This window comes from Pogoniulus pusillus, chromosome 11, assembly GCF_015220805.1.
Source record: "Pogoniulus pusillus isolate bPogPus1 chromosome 11, bPogPus1.pri, whole genome shotgun sequence".
Taxonomy (NCBI): domain Eukaryota; kingdom Metazoa; phylum Chordata; class Aves; order Piciformes; family Lybiidae; genus Pogoniulus; species Pogoniulus pusillus.
Genome location: NC_087274.1, coordinates 27,442,695 through 27,462,260, shown reverse-complemented (window position 1 = coordinate 27,462,260; position 19,566 = coordinate 27,442,695). Strand labels below are relative to the sequence as shown.

The 19,566-nt window shown below is 46.5% G+C and overlaps 1 protein-coding gene across 6 annotated transcripts in view; it reads right to left on the bottom strand.

Moving 5' to 3' along the window:
• Window positions 1-1,204: 1,204 nt before the first annotated feature.
• RGS12 (regulator of G protein signaling 12) overlaps window positions 1,205-19,566 on the bottom strand; it is a 95,135-nt gene continuing 76,773 nt past the window's right edge. For 3 of the 6 annotated variants that reach the window (XM_064151608.1, XM_064151615.1, XM_064151614.1), the window contains 2 exons: window positions 17,850-18,467; window positions 1,205-3,800 (listed from right to left, as the gene is read on the bottom strand). In XM_064151608.1, the coding sequence (XP_064007678.1) occupies window positions 3,436-3,800; window positions 17,850-18,467 (983 nt within the window). In that variant the 3' untranslated portion in view covers window positions 1,205-3,435. Of the gene's footprint in view, window positions 3,801-14,891; window positions 15,090-17,849; window positions 18,468-19,566 lie in introns of those variants that run through there. The other 3 variants (XM_064151609.1, XM_064151610.1, XM_064151612.1) reach the window with 3 other exon arrangements.

Sequence of the window (19,566 nt, the reverse complement as noted above, 5' to 3'; positions counted from 1 at the left end):
TTAGTGCCATGGTCTGGATGACTGGCTAGGGCTGGGTGCTAGGTTGGACTGGATGATCCTGGAGGTCTCTTCCAACCTGGTTGATTCTATGATTCTCTCCTCATCCAGCACTTCCCTTATCCAGCACATCTCAGCAAAGGTCTTCTGGGGAAAAAAAATAACCCAGCTAGAAGTGACAGTTGGTCTACCAGCAAGGAAATATTTCCATAAGCTCAATGAAAGCTTTTCCTGTGTTTTGATTGGCACTGGATTAGGGTTCAGTACCCTGCCAGGCTCAGCTTGGGATCCTGTCCCCGGAACAGAGGCAGAGAGCAGCCCCTAGAAGTGCCACTTGTTTTTGCTGCAGGGCAAACCCCCACACTACCCACAGCCAGCACTGTTGTCAGAGGGCTTTGCTGTGATCCCACAGAGCTTGGAAAGCTGCCTGCTGATGCAGAAAAGATGCCTCTTTCTAAACCTGACACAATGAGCTGTGCTCAAGAGATAGGAAGAGCACCTTGGACCTGCAACGGTCCTGGCTTCTCGCACCTCTTGACAAGGACCTGCCGTTGGGCTGTGGCCTTAGACTAACTGAGCCCTTGGAAACTGTTCAAAAGCTCTGAGAAACTGTGAGAAGGTGCCTGGGGGTGTTTGCAGCACAGACATCACAACATACTACCACGCACTCACCCGGCTGCACACCTGCCAGTGCCTCAGGAGAGGCCAGCTGAAGTGACAACATCCACTGCTGGGAAGGTCTGGGATGAGCAGCAGCACCACTGCTGGGAAACAACTGCAGCCAGGATTGCAGCTCTGTGTCACAAAGCTTGGCTGCTTCCAAACACTCACATTGAGCTCTTGAGTCCTGCTTACACAATCTTGGAATAGTCTGTGTTGGAAGAGACCTTTGAGATCCTTCAGTCCAACCACTGCCCTAGAAATGTCTTTGCTTCAGGAGTGGTCAGGCACTGAAATGAGCTGCCCAGAGAGTCATCGTGCCTGGAGGTGTTCAAGAAAGGTGTGAGTGTGGCACCTGGGGACATGGTTTAGTGGCCATGGTGGTGTTGGGTTGATGGTTGGACTGGGTGGTCTTAGAGGGCTTTTCCAACCTTAAGGACCCTATGAATGCTGTGAGGTTTTCTCAGTGTTGAGGTTGAGTGCTTTTTCCTCTCACTGGCTGTTCCAGCTTCAGGTTTGAGCACTGATACAGGTCAGTGAGTCTCCCTTTTTGATGTAAGAAGATGGGGGAAACTGAAGTGCCCTTTTATTTATCATCATCATGGCATTAAGGAGACATAAGAGCAAAGCTCTGTACAAGCTGAGTTTCAGCAGGGGAAAACTGGGAACAGTGAAGGAGAACTAAAGCCACATAAAATCTGACCATCTTTACTGACTGGCAAGATAAAGGACAAAGCCATCAAGCAGCACTTCAGCTGGGCTGCTTTTTTAATTGCAAGCAGATTTCATTACCAGTGGAAATCACAGCATAATGAGGCAACTTAAAATCATATTATAATGTGGAAGTCATGCAGCAATTAAAACTGGACAACATCTTGGGAAACATCAGACAGAGACGTGATGTCCACATTCATTCCTATTAATTCCATCATCTGTGGCAACTGATTCCAGCAGGTTTAACTTTTGTACTCTGCCAGGCACTGGGAAGGAAAGCTAGTAGTAGTCATTATTTCCAAGTCTAAGGAGTGAACTCCCACCAGTCCTAGCTAAGAAGTCATTCTTTTAAACAACTTAACTGGGGGAAGAGTGCAGCAGGGGAAGGAACCGTGTCTGCCTTGTCCTTCTGGTTACAGCATTGCCAGGCATCGTGCCAAGGCTTCTCTCTATAGAACCACAGAATGGTTTGGGTTGGAAAGGATCTCTAAAGGTCATCTAGTCTAACCCCCCCCCCCCCAATCTCCAGGGATATCCTCCACTAGATCAGGTTGTTTAGAGCCCTGTCAAGCCTGACCTTGAAAAGCTCCAGGGATGGAGCCTCAACTACCTCCCTGGGTAGCCTGCTGCAGAGTTCCACCACCCCCACAGTGCAGAACTTGATCCTCACATCCAATCTAAATCTGTTCTTCTCTCATTTCAAATCCTTGCCCTCATACTGTCACTGCAGGCCTTTGCAAACAGTCCCTCTGCAGCCTTCTTGTAGCCCCCTTCAGGTAGCAGAGGGTTGCCCTAAGGTCTCCCTGGAGCCTTCTCTTCTCCAGGCTGAACAACCCCAGCTCATTCAGCTTCTCTACACAAGACCTGGTCTCCAGGCCCTTCACCAGCAGGTCTAACACTGTCATTTCTTCATCTACCTTTCTGCATGTCCAGACTCATCACCTCATAGAATCATAGAATCAATCAGGTTGGAAGAGAACCTCCAGTCCAACCCAGCAACCAGTCCTCTCCAATCAACCAGACCATGGCACTAAGTGCCCCATCCAGGCTTTGCTTCAACACCACCAGGGACAGTGACTCCACCGCCTCCCTGGGCAGCCCATTCCAATGCCAATCACTCTCTCTCATCTGAGGAAATGGGGAAGGAGGAAAAGGAACCAGTGGCAAAAGCAACGTGTTCAGCAATCTTCAGTATCTTTCCTCTCTCAAAACCCCACCCAAGGCTAGAATTAACAACAAGAGAAATGAGGGACACTAAACCACTTATCAAAAGAGCAACAATCCACCTTTGCCCAAAGCTAAAAGGCACCAGAAGCAGTAATGAGAAGGAACCCGGGCAAGCCTCCCACCACCCTGTAATTAGTGGATACGTTTCTGGCATGGAGATGTCACCAGTGCTGGCTACAAGAGCAGCTCCTATTCTCAGCACAGGAAATTCACAGCTTCTTTTGTCCTTCTTACAGCTTGTAAAACAGTGCTCTCGCTGCAGGTATCCACCCAGGCAATGCAGCAGACAAGACTGAATCCCACCTGGACCTCTTCCCAAATCTTGCAAGAAAGATAGGAAGCTATTAAGAAAATAGCCCTCATCTTTTCACACCAGTAACTGACTTTACTTGCACTTCAAAAGCCTACTGACACACAGGGAATCCTGCAAGCCAGGGAGAAAAGAAAACCCCAACAACCAAACCATTACAAGATTATTAAAGTGAAATCATCTTAAAAGTTTGGACTGGGGAATTTAAAGGGAGTTTGTCTTTATTAAAGACAAAAAGGGCAGGGGTGGAAATCATCATTTTAATTGCACTGTGCAATGGAATCCTCCCAGGCAAAAGGATACAGCAACAGCAAGAGAACAGAACCAAAGAGCCCAACTCTTTTGCTGAAATACTACTTGTTCATGCTACAGGTTCTAACTCCCATCAGAAGAGGTGGCCTGGCAGGCTCACTGACAGCAGCTGGGCACTGAAGGCAAATTCTAACTCGCAGGAACACGTCTCTAAGCTTTGTCTCCACTGCTGATGCCAAGCAGCAATACCAGAACCCCTAATGAACAGCAGAGGTTTACACAAAGGTAGCTTTATACTGATTCTCGGTGCCCTTGTTCTTCTCACTCTTGACATTAATCAGAGCTGGAAGGTCTGATGTCCTGTAAACTCCAGTCCTCATCCTTCCTTGGCAAGACCTCAGCTCAGAGATGTAACCTTCAAAGCTGAGGCTGCCCTCAGAATCCTCACAGCAGCCTGTGCCAGCGTCTTCCAGCTTGACTCCATCCACGTCGATTATCCTGTTTACTGGGAGCTCCGTCCTGGGGTTCTCTCTCACACCAGCATGATGAAAGCTTCTGCTGCTCTTCACTCTGTGAGGGGTCTGCTCACAGGACTTCCTTGAAGTCCCTTGGGAATCTTTTTTGCTTCTGTTGTTCACACCTAACAGGAGAGTTAGAAACAAAAGAACACACAACAGGAGAGTTATGTAGCTTCTGCTTTTAGTAATTACCCTTCTCTGAGGTCCTGATGGTAGAGAGCCAGCTGGGGCATTCCTCCTCAAGGAGACTTAGTGATGTACCAAGCAGGGAACTTAACAGGTGATCTCAAAGATAAATGTAAAGTATTAAGATGTGTCTGCCTTAAGTTAGCATTTTTCAGAGCTTTTAAAAAGCCTGCACTAAAAAGGACTCCTTAGGGTAGATGTGTGCAGCTGCAGAGCAAAATCTCTCACACCAGAGGGCAAGGAGGAGAACACAGAGCTTCCACTGGTGCAAAATGGGAGATGTTCTTTCACCTGAACTGGCCTCCAGCACCAGATCCCTGCTGAGAGATCATTTTCACTCGGCTAAGGAGTAATTCTCCACCAGACCACAAAAGGTTGGTCTCTTCTCCTAGGCAACCAGCAACAGAACAAGGGGACACAGTCTCAAGCTGTGCCAGAGGAGGTCTAGGATGGATGTTAGGAGGAAGTTCTTGCCAGAGAGAGTCATTGGACACTGGAATGGGCTGCCCGGGGAGGTGGTGGAGTCGCCGTCCCTGGAGCTGTTCAAGGCAGGATTGGACGTGGCACTTGGTGCCATGGTCTGGCCTTGAGCTCTGTGGTAAAGGGTTGGACTTGATGATCTGTGAGGTCTCTTCCAACCCTGATGATACTGTGATACTGTGATTTTTTTCCCTGTGAGGGTGACAGAGCACTGGAAGAGGCTGCCCAGGGGGGCTGGGGGGTCTCCCTCTCTGGAGCTATTCAAAATGCGCCTGGACACGTTCCTGTGTGATCTGCTCTAGGTGATACTGCTCTGCAGGGGGATTGGGCTGGATGAGCTTTCAAGGTCTCTTCCAGCCCTGTCCTCTGAGATTCTGCTGATTTCTTTTCCCCATATACACCAGCTGGTATCCATCCCACCCAACATGCCACAACCAAAACATGTTCCAACTGCTTGGCACGGTACACCCAGAGGCCCAAGCTGCACACGTAGCCACACAGACCCTGTGAGACCTGTGTGGTTAAATCCTACAGCTGGCTTTAAACCCTCTGCCTTTGTTCCACAGAGTGAGGTCTGCAAGAACATCAGATTTCAACTTAGAATTATAAAACCCTGGGCTGCAGCAGGAGAAGTGTGGCCAGCAGGGCCAGGGAGGAGATTCTCCCCCTCTATTCTGCTCTGCCGAGACCCCACCTGGAGTACTGCATCCAGTTCTGGAGCCCCCCATTACAAGAGGGATGTGGATGTTCTGGAGTGTGTCCAGAGAAGGGCCAAGAGGATGCTCAGAGGGCTGCAGCAGCTCTGCTGTGAGCACAGACTGAAAGAGTTGGGGCTGTGCAGTCTGCAGAAGAGGAGGCTCCCAGGTGACCTTCTTGTGGCCTTCCAGGATCTGAAGGGGGCTACAAAAAAGCTGGGGAGGGACTTTTTAGGCTGTCAGGGAGTGCCAGGACCGGGGCGGGGGGGGGGGGGGGAATGGAGCAAAGCTGGAGGTGGGGAGGTTCAGGCTGGATGTGAGGAGGAAGTTGTTGAGCATGAGAGTGGTGAGAGGCTGGAATGGGTTGTCCAGGGAGGTGGCTGAGTCTCCATCCCTGGAGGTGTTTAAGGCCAGGCTGGATGAGGCTATGGGCAGCCTGCTCTAGGGTAGGGTGTCCCTGGGCACGGCCTGGGGCTGGAACTAGGTGATCCTTGTGGTCCCTTCCAACCCTGCCTGATTCTACGATTAATCAGGAAGTTTTTAACAGAGAGAAGGGGAGGAAGACAAATGAGAAACTCAAAAGCAAAAAAAAAAGACAATTTCCTCCTGTTTCAAATCAAATCACCCCAGGGGCTTCTGGAGGGTTAAAGCTTTCTCTTTAATGAAAGGAAGGGAAAACTGCAGTAGTGCAATATGGTGTTGGTGCCTCAGCCCCCCGTGAACAAGGTGGATATTCCACATCACTGACATTTACTTGCCTTTTTGGAACATCCAGGGGAATTAGCTCCAAGCACACCAGATAAGCAACAGCCAAGGCAAGGCAGAAAGCTCTCTCAGCACGACTCCAGCCTCCTGAATCACAGCTAACATTTAATGGGGCTCTATTACACCTCACATCTACAGCTTCCTCCTGCAGCTGAACATCAGCCTCCTTTTAAGTGCTGTTTGCATGGCTGTGGTGTGAAACGCTGCTCTGCTCTGCTAAAGTGTTTATCTTAACATGAACCTACTCATGTATTTATAGCCTGTAATTCTGGGTCCTCCTGTTCCAGGCAGATGAAAATAGTAGGATTGGAGACTCCCTTTTTTTAACAAGGAGCCACATGGAAAAGACAAGGGGTGGTGGGGACAAGTTACTGCTGGGGAGATTCCAATTGGACTCCAGAGGAAAATGTTTCTCTGTGAGAACTGCTGGACGTTGGATTCATCTGGCAAGGGAGGCAGTGGATTCTCCTACATGGGACAGTTTCAAGACTCAGCTTAACAGGGTGCTGGGTCAGCTCACTGAAACTGCACCATCACTTGGAAAGGTTGGAGCACGTGATCCTTAGGGTCCCTTCCAACCTGGCATTCTGGGATTCTGTGAAGTGTACTCTTGATCTGCTCAATACACTACTCTATGCCTTTGGAGGAAGACCTCTGATTCTCCTTTCAAGCTGGTTTAAAAGAGATCCTGATTTCTAAATGAAAGATCACCCCAAATCATTTGCCCTGAGTCATCAAGTTGGCCTAGGATAGATAATCCCTCCTGCTAAATGTACTGTAAAGAAACAACTTTGATGGTGGCCTAAGATCTCCTGGCTCTGCTGACTTGAACTAAGCTGAAACACTTCTCCAGAGTCCAAGGACTCAGCCTGCATTAACAGGGCAAAAGAGATGAAAGAGCTGGAAACTCCTGCCCAGGAATGCTCTGGAAGGTGGAAGTGCTGCTGTAGTTACTTGGTTGCTAAGCCTTTCTCCAGCTAAGTATCAGAACTGTCATTAAGCCTTGGAATGATGCTGACAGTGTCACCACTTCAAGCAACTGGGCTTGCAAGTTCTAACAGGAACAAAGCCAAAAGCAGGTCAAGGTTAGTTCTTGGGCTTCACAAGGCATGAGACCACCTGAAGAGAAATAAGTCCATATTGTGGGCAGGCTTTTCAAATTAAAGCCTTTTCCAGGAGCAATCCCTCTGAAGCATCTAATAAATTCCTTCCTAGAGGCAAAACAGGAGCAGAGAGAGTCTTCCCTAAAGCACTGGTCCAGAAGAATATGGAAATACTAAGGGATGGCAGTGTGAAGATGATTTGTCTTCACCTGGCAGAGTAGAAAAGAGCTTGGCTCACCCACAGCAGAGAAGGATGATTTCAAGATTAGCACTACACACCAACAAATATTTTAATGTGCTCTCCCTCCCTGCTTGTTTTCATACCCAAAGCATTAATGCAGCAAGGCTATTTAGCATAATTAATAGGGAAGGCTCCCCAGAATAGCTGCTGTATAAATGCAGCTAAGGAGGTTTAAAATAGACTCCAGATTTCCATGTACTCAGTGGAGCTTTATCATGAGTCTTGGATGATGCCTGCAGCACTCCTGCACTGGTCTGAGTAACAAACACTGGGCTAGGCTGAGCACCAGCTAAGGTGCAGAGAGCTTCCACAGGTAACATCTCTCTTTGCAGCCCCTTGCAGGGAAGCGAGGAAAAGCTCCGTGGACCACTCTGTGCATCCTTTGCCTTGCACAAAGCACATCAGGAATGATCTTAGAGCATCCTGCATCTGACCTGCCCAACATCCTGCCTTGCTCCAGAGGGGAAGGGAAGCCAGTGCTCCCAGCAGGAGCTGCACAGATTGATTCCCAGACTGGAACAGCATCACCATGGCTGCCGTAATCTGCACCTCCCCTGCTAAGCAAACTCTATGAAGCTCTAAGGTGGTGCCTGATCCCCTTAGTATGTTCCAGCTGTTTAAAGATGGGATGATACATGGCATCTTCTCTCTTTAAAGTGCAGGTCTGCTCCATAACAGACTTGCAGCTAAATGCCTGCTCAGAAGGCTAAAGGCACTGGTCTGTGTTGCCCAAAAGGTGAAGGATCAGGCATTATGTCCTGACTTGCTTTCCCAGTATTTCTCTTTTCCTGATATTTTGGGTCTGTATATTATCCTCAAGGTCTCTGACCTACACATTATGATATGGAAAAGTGTCTTCCCAGGAAGACAAAGAGAATTCTTCTTCTCCTGTATAAAATATTCACAGAGTCACAGAATGCAAGGTTGGAAAGGAGCTCAAGCACCATTTGTTCCAACCTCTAAGCCAGATCTAAGCAACATTTCAGAAGAGATTGCCTTGCAAGTTGAGGACCAAGGGAGTGTTTGGCCACGTTCCAGCCAAAATGATCTCACAAAACCCTTTAGCAATTTCAGTGCCATCATTAAGTGTCAACTACAGATGATGGGACCAAATAATCTTAACTCTGATGTAGAAGCTCAGGGTTTAAAGGTGCACCCACAACACCTTACCATGACACTGTTTCTATACCGTAATTCCTAGACCCCGTGTGCCAATTTTCAGCTGTGTTCCACTTCTTGAGGCATACCTGAGATGTGAGAGCCAGCACATGCAGACTGCTCTAAGCAATCAATGCTCAGAATCATTCCACTCACACCATGTTTGCCTTTTATATAAAAGCAAGTAGGTGTTTGCTAAGCTTCGCTGTAAGGGAGGAGCTCAGCACCTTGAGTGGATTTCATGCATGATAGACTCTTAGACAGGACTCCATAAATATCTCGACACAACTTCCATGGACCAGGACATGAAGGGTGGCCACTAAGAAGATGGAGACTCTCTTTTTACAAGGAGTCCCATGGAAAAGACAAGGGGTGGTAAGGACAAGTTACTGCTGGGGAGATTCCCATTGGACTTCTTCCCCATAAGAACAGTTGGACATTGGAATGATTCACATTCATAGAGTCATAGAATGGTTTGGGTCAGAAGGGCCCCTGAAGATGATCTAGTTTCAGCCTCTTGTGCCACAGATAGGGACACCTTCCACTGGAGCAGGCTGCTCAAAGCCTCATCCAACCTGGCCTGGAACATCTTGTTTAGCCTGGAGAAGAGGAGGCTCAGGGGAGACCTTATTGCTGTCTACAACTACCTGAGGGGTCGCTGTGGCCAGGAGGAGGTTGCTCTCTTCTCTCAGGTGGCCAGCACCAGAACGAGAGGACACAGCCTCGAGCTACACCAGGGGAAATTTAAGCTGGAGGTGAGGAGAAAGTTCTTCACTGAGAGAGTCATTGGACACTGGAATGGGCTGCCCGGGGAGGTGGTGGAGTCGCCGTCCCTGGAGCTGTTCAAGGCAGGATTGGACGTGGCACTTGGTGCCATGGTCTAGCCTTGAGCTCTGTGGTAAAGGGTTGGACTTGATGATCTGTGAGGTCTCTTCCAACCTTGGTGATACTGTGATACCTCCAGGGAGGGATCTCCCAAGGACAGTTTTAAGGCTCAGCTTGACAGGCTGCTGGGCCAGCTCATTGCAACTGCACTATCACCTAGAAAGGTTGGAGCAGATGATCCCTGGGGTCACTTGCAGCCTGGAGTTGTGTGACTCCATAGAGTCAGACACCTTTTCTGTGTAGATACAGCATTTCACTTGGCATTCTGCCTTTGCTAAAGTCCTGCTGTTCTCTTCCACAGTACTTACTGTGGCAGAAAGCTCTCAGCTCTGCTGGAAGGTAACAGCACCACACTGCTGAGTTCCATACTGCTCATCCCAAGAATTCAACTTCTCCTGTCAGAGAGGGTCAGCTGAAGATGACAACCTCTACCTCAGTGATTTTGTGCTGGCCCGCAGCAGGTAAGAATCTGCTTGAAATATTTGCTAATACCTGTAACTCTCTGGACAAGAAACCACTGACATTTCCAGGAACAGTTCCTGGAATCACTCATTTACTGGCACAAAGCAACCCCAAACTTCAGCAGGCATTTTCAGCCTCCAAATTAAGCAGACTCTGATGTATTCTTTGCTGCAGGAGATCAGGCAGACACTACTCTCATCTCTGATTCCATACAACCTGTCCCAAAGTGGTACCTGAATCCCAGAATGGCTCAGGATGGAAAGGACCTCAGAGATCATCTACTCTGACCTCCCTGCCATGGGCAGGGACACCTTTCAACTAGATTCAGCTGCTCAAGGCCTCATCCAACCTGGCTTTCAACACCCCCAGGGAGGAAGCAGCCACAGCCTCCCTTGGTGGCCGATTCAGAGTCTCATCACCCTCATACTGAAGAATTTCTTCCTAAGATCCAGCCTAACTCTGCTCTCCCTCGGCTTCAAACCATTCCCCCTCATCCTGTCTCTAGCACCCTTATGGAACTCCCTCTGCAGCCTTTCTGTAGGGTCCCTTCAGGCTCTGGTAGGCAGCACTAAGGTCCCCCTGGAGCCTTTTCCTCTCCAGGCTGAACACCCCCTAGCTCCCTCAGCCTGTCCTCACAGCAGAGGTGCTCCAGCCCTTCAGTCACCTCTGTGGCTTCCTCTGGACTCGCTCTTTCAGGGTAAAAAGCAGGAACCACCAAAAGGTGTTTGTTGTGGGCAGTGACCTCCTATGCACATGGCTACAATGGCTGCTGAAGGGAACTGCACCCAGCAGCATTTAAAAGCCAGGAACAGTCCAAGAATAAATAACAATAAGAGTTCTGAATCTTGACCCAGACTGACATAGACTCATTGAGTTGTTCTGCTTGGAAAAGTCCTCTAAGATCCACTCCAACCATTCTCTAACTCTATCAAGGCTGGGGCTAAACCCATGGCCCTCAACACCACGTCTCTGCCTCTGTGAAACACCTCAATGGATGATGACTCCACCACCTCCCTGGGCAGCCTGTGTCAGCCCTTGAGAACCCTTTCACTTTTTAAGTTTCTTTTAATATCCAACCTCAACCTCCCCTGCTGCAACTCGAGGCCATTTCCTCTCATCCTTTCATTTGCTGCTAAGAGGAAGAGTCCAAGCCCCACCTGGCTCCAAGCTCTCAGGTAGCTGCAGGCAGTGTAACTCCAGCTAGAGGCTGCACCTCCCTGCTTGGCTGCAAGAAGCTCACATTTTAAACCAGCATCCCTCCAGGCCTTCCTTGCTTCCTGCTTGTCTGCTCTTAACACAACTCTGCTCCTTTGTTTGTTATTGATCTCAGCCATGTACTAGATGTAATTCTCCCACTTAATCAGGCTCTGATTAACAGAGGATTAACAGCTTTGGGCCTCAGTACGACTGAATCCCCACAAGTGCTTCTTTATATTGATCCAGAATCCAATTAGCCTCTCTAAAATGACACAGCAGCAGGAAGGAGACAATTAGCTGCAGGACAGCAGCCTGTGTTAAAAACAACTGTTTACGTTCTTCTTACATCTTACAAGTCATAATCCTTTCCTTTCCTGAAGTTCCTATTTGGTTCAGGTTCTCTTTTCTGTGGCTATCTTGACTCACACTGGGAAAATGACTGGACTGCCTCTGATACAGACAAAGATGATCAGGGGGCTGGAGGGTCTCAGCATCTCGGCTGCATCTCAGCATCACTCCTACAAAGACAAGCTGAGAGTTGGGGGTGTTCACTCTAGAGAAGAGAAGGCTCCAAGAAGACCTTAGAGCAGCCTTCCAGGGGCTGAAAGGGGCTACAGGAGAGCTGAGGAAGGACTTTTGACAAGGACTTGGAGTGGTAGAATGAGAGGCAATGGTTTTAAATCAGAGCAGAGTAGATTTACTTGGGCATGAGGACAAAGTTCTTCACTATGAGGATGATGGGACACTGGAACAGGTTGTCCAGAGAACATCTCATCCCTGGAAGTGTTTAAGACCAGGTTGGATGAGGCTGTGAACAATCTGCTCTAGTGGGACTTGTCCCTGCCCATGGCAGGGAGGTTGGAACTAGATGGTCTTTAAGGTCCCTTCCAATTTAAGCCATTGTAGGATTCCATGCCAGGGATACTAAAGGATTAGTTCAAGCATTATATAAAATACTCTAGAATTTATGACAAAAAAGCCTTGTTTGGACCTTTTGAAGATCTATGCATGATCACTTTTAATCTCCTTAACTATGACACAGGTATTGAACTTGGGAGTTCCTTGTCCTTGTGACAAGTTAGTTAGCCAAAAAGTGAGAGTCACGGAAATACCTCTGAAGTTAGCTGATCTCTGCTGCTCAGTAGGACCCTACTGCAGCCTGGCTGTGAATAACAAAGAAGAGCAGTTGGCAGTTTTGGTTTTGTCTTTGGGAACAATGGCCAGCCCCAGGCTCTGAGAGCCCACTCTGCATTTAATTTCTGTCTAATTTATCTTTCAAAGCAAAACCATCCCAGAACCCTCCCACTTCTGAAAGCATTCTTTCCAGTAAGAAAGGAAGCAAATTTATTTTGAGGAGACAATTGCCAATCTATTTCTGAAACAAAGCAAAGCCTTTAAAAAAGTAACATTTTATAGGGTCTAAATTCACTCTTTATCTCCCAGAGCCATAGAATGGCTGAGCTTGGAAGGGATCCTAGAGATCGTCTACTCCAACCTCCCCACCATGGGCAGTGACCTCTCAGTTAGACTCAGCTGCTCAAGGCCCCATCCAACCTGGCCTTCAACACCCCCAGGGAGGAGGCAGCCACAGTCTCCCTGGGCAACCTATTCCAGGTTCTCTGAGCTCCACTCTAACCCTGCTCTTCCTCAGCTTCAAACCATTCCCCCTTGTCCTGTCTCTAGGCACCCTTAGGAAAAGTCCCTCTGCAGCCTTCCTGCAGGATCCCTTCAGGTACTGGAATGCAGCCCTAAGGTCTCCCCAGTCTTCTCCAGGCTGAACACCCTCAGCCTATCCTCACAGCAGAGGTGCTCCAGCCTTTGGCCTCCTCTGGCCTCGTTCCAACAGCTCCGTGTCCTTCTTACACTCCAGTATCAGAGGTGAGGTCTCAGCAGAGCAGAGCCAAGGGGCAGAATGCCCTCCCTTACTCTGCTGGCAACACTCCTCTGCCTACAGCCCAGCACACAGCTGCTTTCTGGACTGCATGAGGGCACTGCTGGCTCCTGGGGAGCTTCTCAGCAACCAACAAGTCTCTTTCTTCACAGCTGCTCTCAACCTAGATTTGTGCCTGGGGTTGCCACGTTACTGAGGCATCACTCCAGAGTTCACCCTGGCTGGCTCTCCACCTTAACCAATGACCTGGACACCTACTATCAAAAGAGAGCTCTAAATGAACTCTTTAATCAACTGAATCAACAGACCAAACCTGTGCATCTCCTCAGAAAAATCTCCCCTCACTTGGTAGGTGATAACCCCCACTGAACCCCACAATATTTCTTAACACAAAACAAAGAAACAATCCCAAACTAACAGAAGAAAAAAAAAACCCAACAAAACACAAATCAACCAAACAACACCAAGCAAAGCAAACCAAAAAGGGTGTTTGGTTTTTTTTTTTAGGGAGAAAAGGAAGAAATAAATCAAATCTATACTCTGTGCACCCTCAGCCTGGATTGCTGCAAGTTGTCCTATCTGAGGATGAGGTGGCACTGACTGAAGAAGTCTAATTGCTGCCAAGATTAAATGCCCACCTAAGTTGTAGCAGAGGCAGCAATTACAGTGAACTACTCAAAAGCCTCAGTGGAATAGAACTGAATAAATTATGTAGTGCAAGGTTTCTAGCTTGATAGTCACAGCTCTGAAGAGGAGTCAAGTCTTGAAAGATTTCCTCTTCCCAGGACAGCTATTTTTTCACTTGGGTCATGAGCATGCCCCTGGGATAAACTGGACAACATTCAAAGCACCTTCATTATACCATGCAGTGATTAAAAAAAATCAACACTCCCACACCCCCCTCCCCCCCAAAAAAGAAAACCAAACCACACTCAAGCCAAACCAACCAACAAACCCAAGAGATTACATCAGTACTCAGTCACTTTCAACAACAAAAGCATGACTCTAAGCCAGTTACACCAGATGATGGTTAAGTTCCCTCTGCCACAGATGGGTACAACCACCAGGCTATGCAGAGGCAAGCAGGAAGCACTTTCTGCAAGCAGCTGGCAGATTCCAGAACTCCCCAATTTTTCAAGTGGGGAATCTGCCAGAACTGGCAGGCTTGTTACAACAATCAACCTTCTCCCTTGCTGAGTAATGCAGCTAGAATCAGTGCTGATTCCTGTCTGGCAGCCTGGTTTGGGAATTGCTTCAGAGCTCAACGTTACTACAGTACAAATGGATTTCACTTCTTGAAGGAAGATCTAGACCTGCTTTATGCTGACCTGTGCAACCTGCTCTAGGTGGTCCTGCTCTGGCAGGGAGGTTGGACAAGGTGATCTCCAGAGGTCCCTTCCAACCCCTGTCCTTCTGTGGTGTGTCTAAAAGAATGCTTCTTGAAAGCTCTAAGCAACACAAATCTCACTTTGCTCTTTTCCACTGTTCAGATTTTGCCTTCTAGGTTGCCAAATGAGAAAACCCCTCCCATGTTACCCATGGCAGGGATGGATATTAGCCTGACTTTGCTACAAGTGTCTGGTTGGCAAATTGCCAATGAAGGACTGCTTGGAATCACAGAATCATTTCAGTTGGAAAAGACCTTTAACTACCCCACATACACCCAGCTCCAGCCCTTTTCCCTTCCTATACTAACCCAAAGTCCAACTCACGCCATAAGCAGACATCTTTTTACAGTGAGGGTGGAGAGACATTGGAACAGACTGTCCAGAGAGGCTGTGGCTGCTCCCTCCCTGGAGGTATTCAAGGCCAGGTTGGATGAGGCCTTGAGTGACCTGTTCTAGTGGGAGGTGTCCCTGCCCATTGCGTGGGAGTTGGAACTGGATGACCTCTGCAGTCCCCTCCAACCCAAAGCATTCTGTGAATCATACTTGCCTTCATACCAAGCTGAAGCCAGGATCACAGCCCACATCACATTATGCAGTCATCATTTTCCTTTTTACACCATTATTTTGAGCCAAATAACCCAATCAGAAATGCATTTTCCCACTGATAGGATCCTGATTGTGAATGGAGAACCATTAAAGCACTTAAAAAAGCAACCATTATAAACGATTTAGCCCTTTGAAATATTGATTCTTAACAGGAGAGATTTTCCAGTATCCTTTATTAGAGTCACTGCCCATCACTGAAGAGTCTTTCCATGTGAGCTCTGTGAACTTAGGAGAACAGAAAAAGGTTTGTTTCAGCCCATACTTCTTTTTTTTCCATGAAGTCACCTTTCTTTTGCAGAAGGCAGTTCCCTTGACATTGCAGTGTACTCGGAGTAGTTAGTGAATGCAAAAAGGCTGCAAGCAAAAAAGAAAAAGGAAGGGATTTTATTCCTTTCTCTTCATTTTTTTGTTCTTAAAAAAGGATAAAATTTGGGTTGTCACAAACCTAAGAAAAACTAAAGATTGTTCTGGAATAATAAACTCCTTTTCTTTCATTCCTTCCAAGGTCTCTCATAGGTGGCTGTGACAGAAAACCAAACCACAGTCACCAGTGAAGGCAGAGTAGACCAGTTGGAAAACGCAAAGATTAAAACCTCTAAAATCAAACCAGGTAACTCAATGTGTGGGACAGCAATTATTTGTTGTGGCAAAGTCTGAGTAACTGTCAAAAGGGGAACTGCTGCAGCAGGACTTTCAGCTGCTTCATTTCCTTCCACGGAGGCCCACGACTACGTGGGAGCAGGGTGACTTCTGGAAAAACTCCCTTTGCAGCCCCCAGAGCACAGTGGGCCCTAAGTAACAGCATGAGAAGCCTCTCTGCAGTACTTTAGCTGGGTTTAACTTGGCTTCACAGTACTGTTAGGTAGGACCCGTGAGAAGGGAAAGGGTAGTTGCAGTCTCCAGCACCCATCCAACCCTTCGCTTCTCACCCAAGGACCCAATGAAGAGGTGGTTATATTGGTTACTCCACATCAGATGAACCAAGATCACCAGCTCGCTTCTTAAAGACCAAGGAAGAATTGCTTTGGTTTCAAATAAGAAGGAAAGCAGTGAATATAGAGTTTAGCCCAAGAACCCAGAGGTGGAAGAGGTTCTCCTTTCAGGAGTTCTTGTTCTGACTCATTTAAAAGTAATCTCCTGTCTTATCTGCCTTCTGGTGCACATGTCAGTGCTGTGGCTTCCACATGTGACCCAGCAGCATCTCAAGACAGCATCTGCCCTTTGGTCTCTGGATCATTAACAAATACAATCATCAGCTTTGCCTCACAGTAATTGTTGGTTCGCATCTATTAATCTGTTTGTTGTAAGATGATCGTTTCAATCAGAATCCAGAATCCAGGACTGAAAAGAATTCTTTTTAAGTAACAAAAACCAAAGCTTAAAACCAGTTTGCTTAACTAGGTCTAGAATTTATTACTCCTGAGAGAACAAAGATACAAAACACATGTGAAAACTACACAAAGATTTCTACAAAGTAAAAAGTAGAAAGACAAAAAAAAAGGGGGAGGGGGGGAGAAAGCTCAGTGGTTACACAGAAATGTATGGCATGCATTAAAATACTGTCAATTCATGAAGGGTATTTTTTTTAAGTGCAAATGGTCTTTTTCCCCCCCCTCTTTTAAACAGTTCCCACTGGGAGAAAAGAAAAGGAATATGCAAGTCGATAGCTAAGTTGTACACTCGTCATAGGATCGGAAAGACACCAACACCAATCTATGCATACACACAGCAACAGGTCTGAAGTACATCTGGTGGCTTTGTCAGTCGTAGGCACTGGGTACAAGTCTGTTCAAATACTCAGCTGCAGAAATTAAGTGGTAGAGCAATATAGAACACTTCTCAAATACTACTAAGAAAGGAGTTCCGCTTTTCAAATAGCGAGAGGCTGAACCCGTTCGCGTCGCCGTTTAGGAGCATCCAACAGCCAAAGAGCTATTTACAGATCATCAGCCCGTACAGATCCAGAACAGTATCAAATACTCCTCGTGTAAAAAGATAAATAGCTCCCACATCACAAAAGAAATGTGATCATACAAATCATGGCACCGCCTAGGTCCGTGAAACATCAACCAAAAAATAAATGCAGCACATAGATAACCTCTTCTTCTATTTTACAGGTAAATGTACAGTGCAAAGACTGGGAAATGGCAATGGCACAACACCCATTGTCCCCAAACTCTTGTTTCTGCTAATAGCAAGGAGATATATATATATATAGGGGGGTTTTTTTGGAGTCCATGTCTAGAAAGAAATTTCACACATCAGCCTCAGGCTAATATTGCTCTGTGATATTGCTAAGACCACGATGCTTAAAAAGAACTAAAGCCCACAAAACAAAAAACAACTTACAGAAGGGTCTTTAGAATTTACCTATTTCACATCTGAATGTTCTGGGAGATGCAATTCCTCTGCGTGGCAAAGCATAGGTTAAAAGGAAAAAAAAAAAAAAAAGGGAAAAAAAAACCCAGCAACCAAAACCTAAACCACAACCAATCCCAGAAAGCTACCATTTTGAGTCATTAATAACCTCATTTTTGTCTGATTTTGTTTTTCCTCTCCTTTTGGTTTGCCTTTTTTGTTGTTTCTCCATTTCAAATTCCAATCGTCACAACACCGCGACAGTTTTGCATCGCTTCATTAAGCTTCCTGCTAAAGCACTTCAATAAACTTCCAAACCCTAATGGTGTCATCTCATGATGATCAGAGAAGCTGGATCTCATGATGATCAGAGAAGCTGGAAGGCAGCAGAGCTATCTGAGCTCCAAAGCTGATATCCTGTTTTCTACTCCTAGGGTATAGATGATAATTACAGCATGTGGATGTATTTTAAAAGGTTTGCCTGTGCTTGGCCCTTTCTGGCCACGTGCCAAATCCAAACAAAAGGAAATTGTTCAAGGCAACCAGAAATCTTAACATTTAGCACAGGCTAAGGCATTGGATTTGATGATTTTTTTTCCCTTTTTTTGTTTGTTTAAAATAAAAACAACTTAAGGTGCAGAGAGAATTATCACTTTTTTTTTCCCCCTTGTTTTTAGTGGGTGCCAAATATTGATGAGCAGTGCCAAGGAAAAGTAGTCCTACAGAAAAGGAAAGACTATTAAAATCTAGAAATACCTGAATTGGATCTTTGATATCCAGGTTTTTCCTGATTACCTGCCAAAGGAGTTGGGGGCGGATAGTTGGCTTCTGTGAGCTTACTGCTGTCTGATGGTGGTGTTGTTGGTGGCGGCGGTAGCAAAGTGCTGTTAGGGCTGCTAATATCTCCTTCAGCCACAAGAGTCAAGTCTGCCACGTTCTCATCGTCTACCATCTGGATGCCTTCAGCCTGCAGTTCTCTTGACTGCCTTTTCCATATTGCTGCACTGTTTTCCTGTGCGTGCGGAATTGGAGACAGTGCAGGACTCAAAGGAGCGCTGAAAGTCTTCTGGCTGTGGAGTGCTGCCAAAGCTGATTTGTGTTTTTCTGAGGAACCCATTTTCTTAAGTGAACTCTCACTCGAGTTTTGTATGGACTCCTGTTTTCCACTTGGAGATGTACATCCATCCCTGCCATCGTGTTTTGAAACTCGCCTGTTGAGGCCCCTGGGGCCCGCAGGAGTAGATGAGCATGGTTCAGGTGGTCCAGTGGGTGGCAAACGAAGAAAGTCAGGAAGAACAAGGTCTTCTTTCCTTAGCAGTCCACGTTGGTCATCTGCTCTGTTACTTTGTGCTTTGGATATGAGTTCAAAAAATTCTATTGGGGGAAAAACCCAAAATTGACAAGTTTTTGTCAGAAAGTGCAATGCCATTACAACACAAACTTTCAGCACATTTATTTTCCATGAAGATCTTCAATTCTCTCAATGCTGCCTTGAAAGAAGATCCCATGTTAATGAGGGACTTTTTCAATGGCAGCAGTGCTCGCTAGCATCACTATAATTAAGACCATCAGGATTGCTATTGTCAGGGCTCTGCAGTGCAGAACAGCTGCAGCTCACTGAGCCTTGAACGCATCTTCTATTTGATGCACTTATCCAATCTGTACACACACAAAGGACGTTTGAATTCTTTGTACAAGACAAGGCTCTGCTCTTACTGACAATGGGTGCACATTTCTATATTCTGGATGGGTTGGCTTTTTTTTCACCCATCTTCACTCAAAAACAGCCACGCCACTTGAAAACCCAAAGATGCAAAAGGTTGCAAACTTCCTCATCATACTGAATCGCTCTCAGCTGAGTAAGACTTTAATCACAGCCTAACACCATAGCATAGTTTTAACCCAGGAAGCTATCATCACAGGGCATGATCAGATGATGATTTAAGTATAACTCCTCCTTACTTTGTGCTGCAGTGAATCAGTAGCATGCAGGCAGTCAACAACCACCAAAGGAGCCATGGCTAAAAGCCATGGGGCAGCTTCTTTATAGAGTTTTTAGTGCAACTAGAAGTGATTTTCTGATCATGTCCTTAATGATGTCAAATAGTTTAGTAGGCTTTTTATATATATATAATAGTCATGATAAATCACCACTGTTCTAGGAAGTCTCAAAACTTGGCAACAAGAAACCTAGCAATTGTAAGCCAAGAAATGATACCACTCCTCCAAACGGAAGCATTGCAACCATAAACCACCTCTTTGGTACAGAACATCTAAATAGAAAAATATGTCATTTCTCCAGCACAGAGAGGCTCTGCATGGCCTCAGTTTTCCAGAAGTAAGCACTGAAACTACAGAATATTACAAATGCTTAGAAAGAGCCATCTCCAACAGATGACTTAAAAATCAATAGTTCCACATCCCAGCTTATAAATGCTGTTTGAAGCGAAAGCCATTACAACATGAAGCGCAG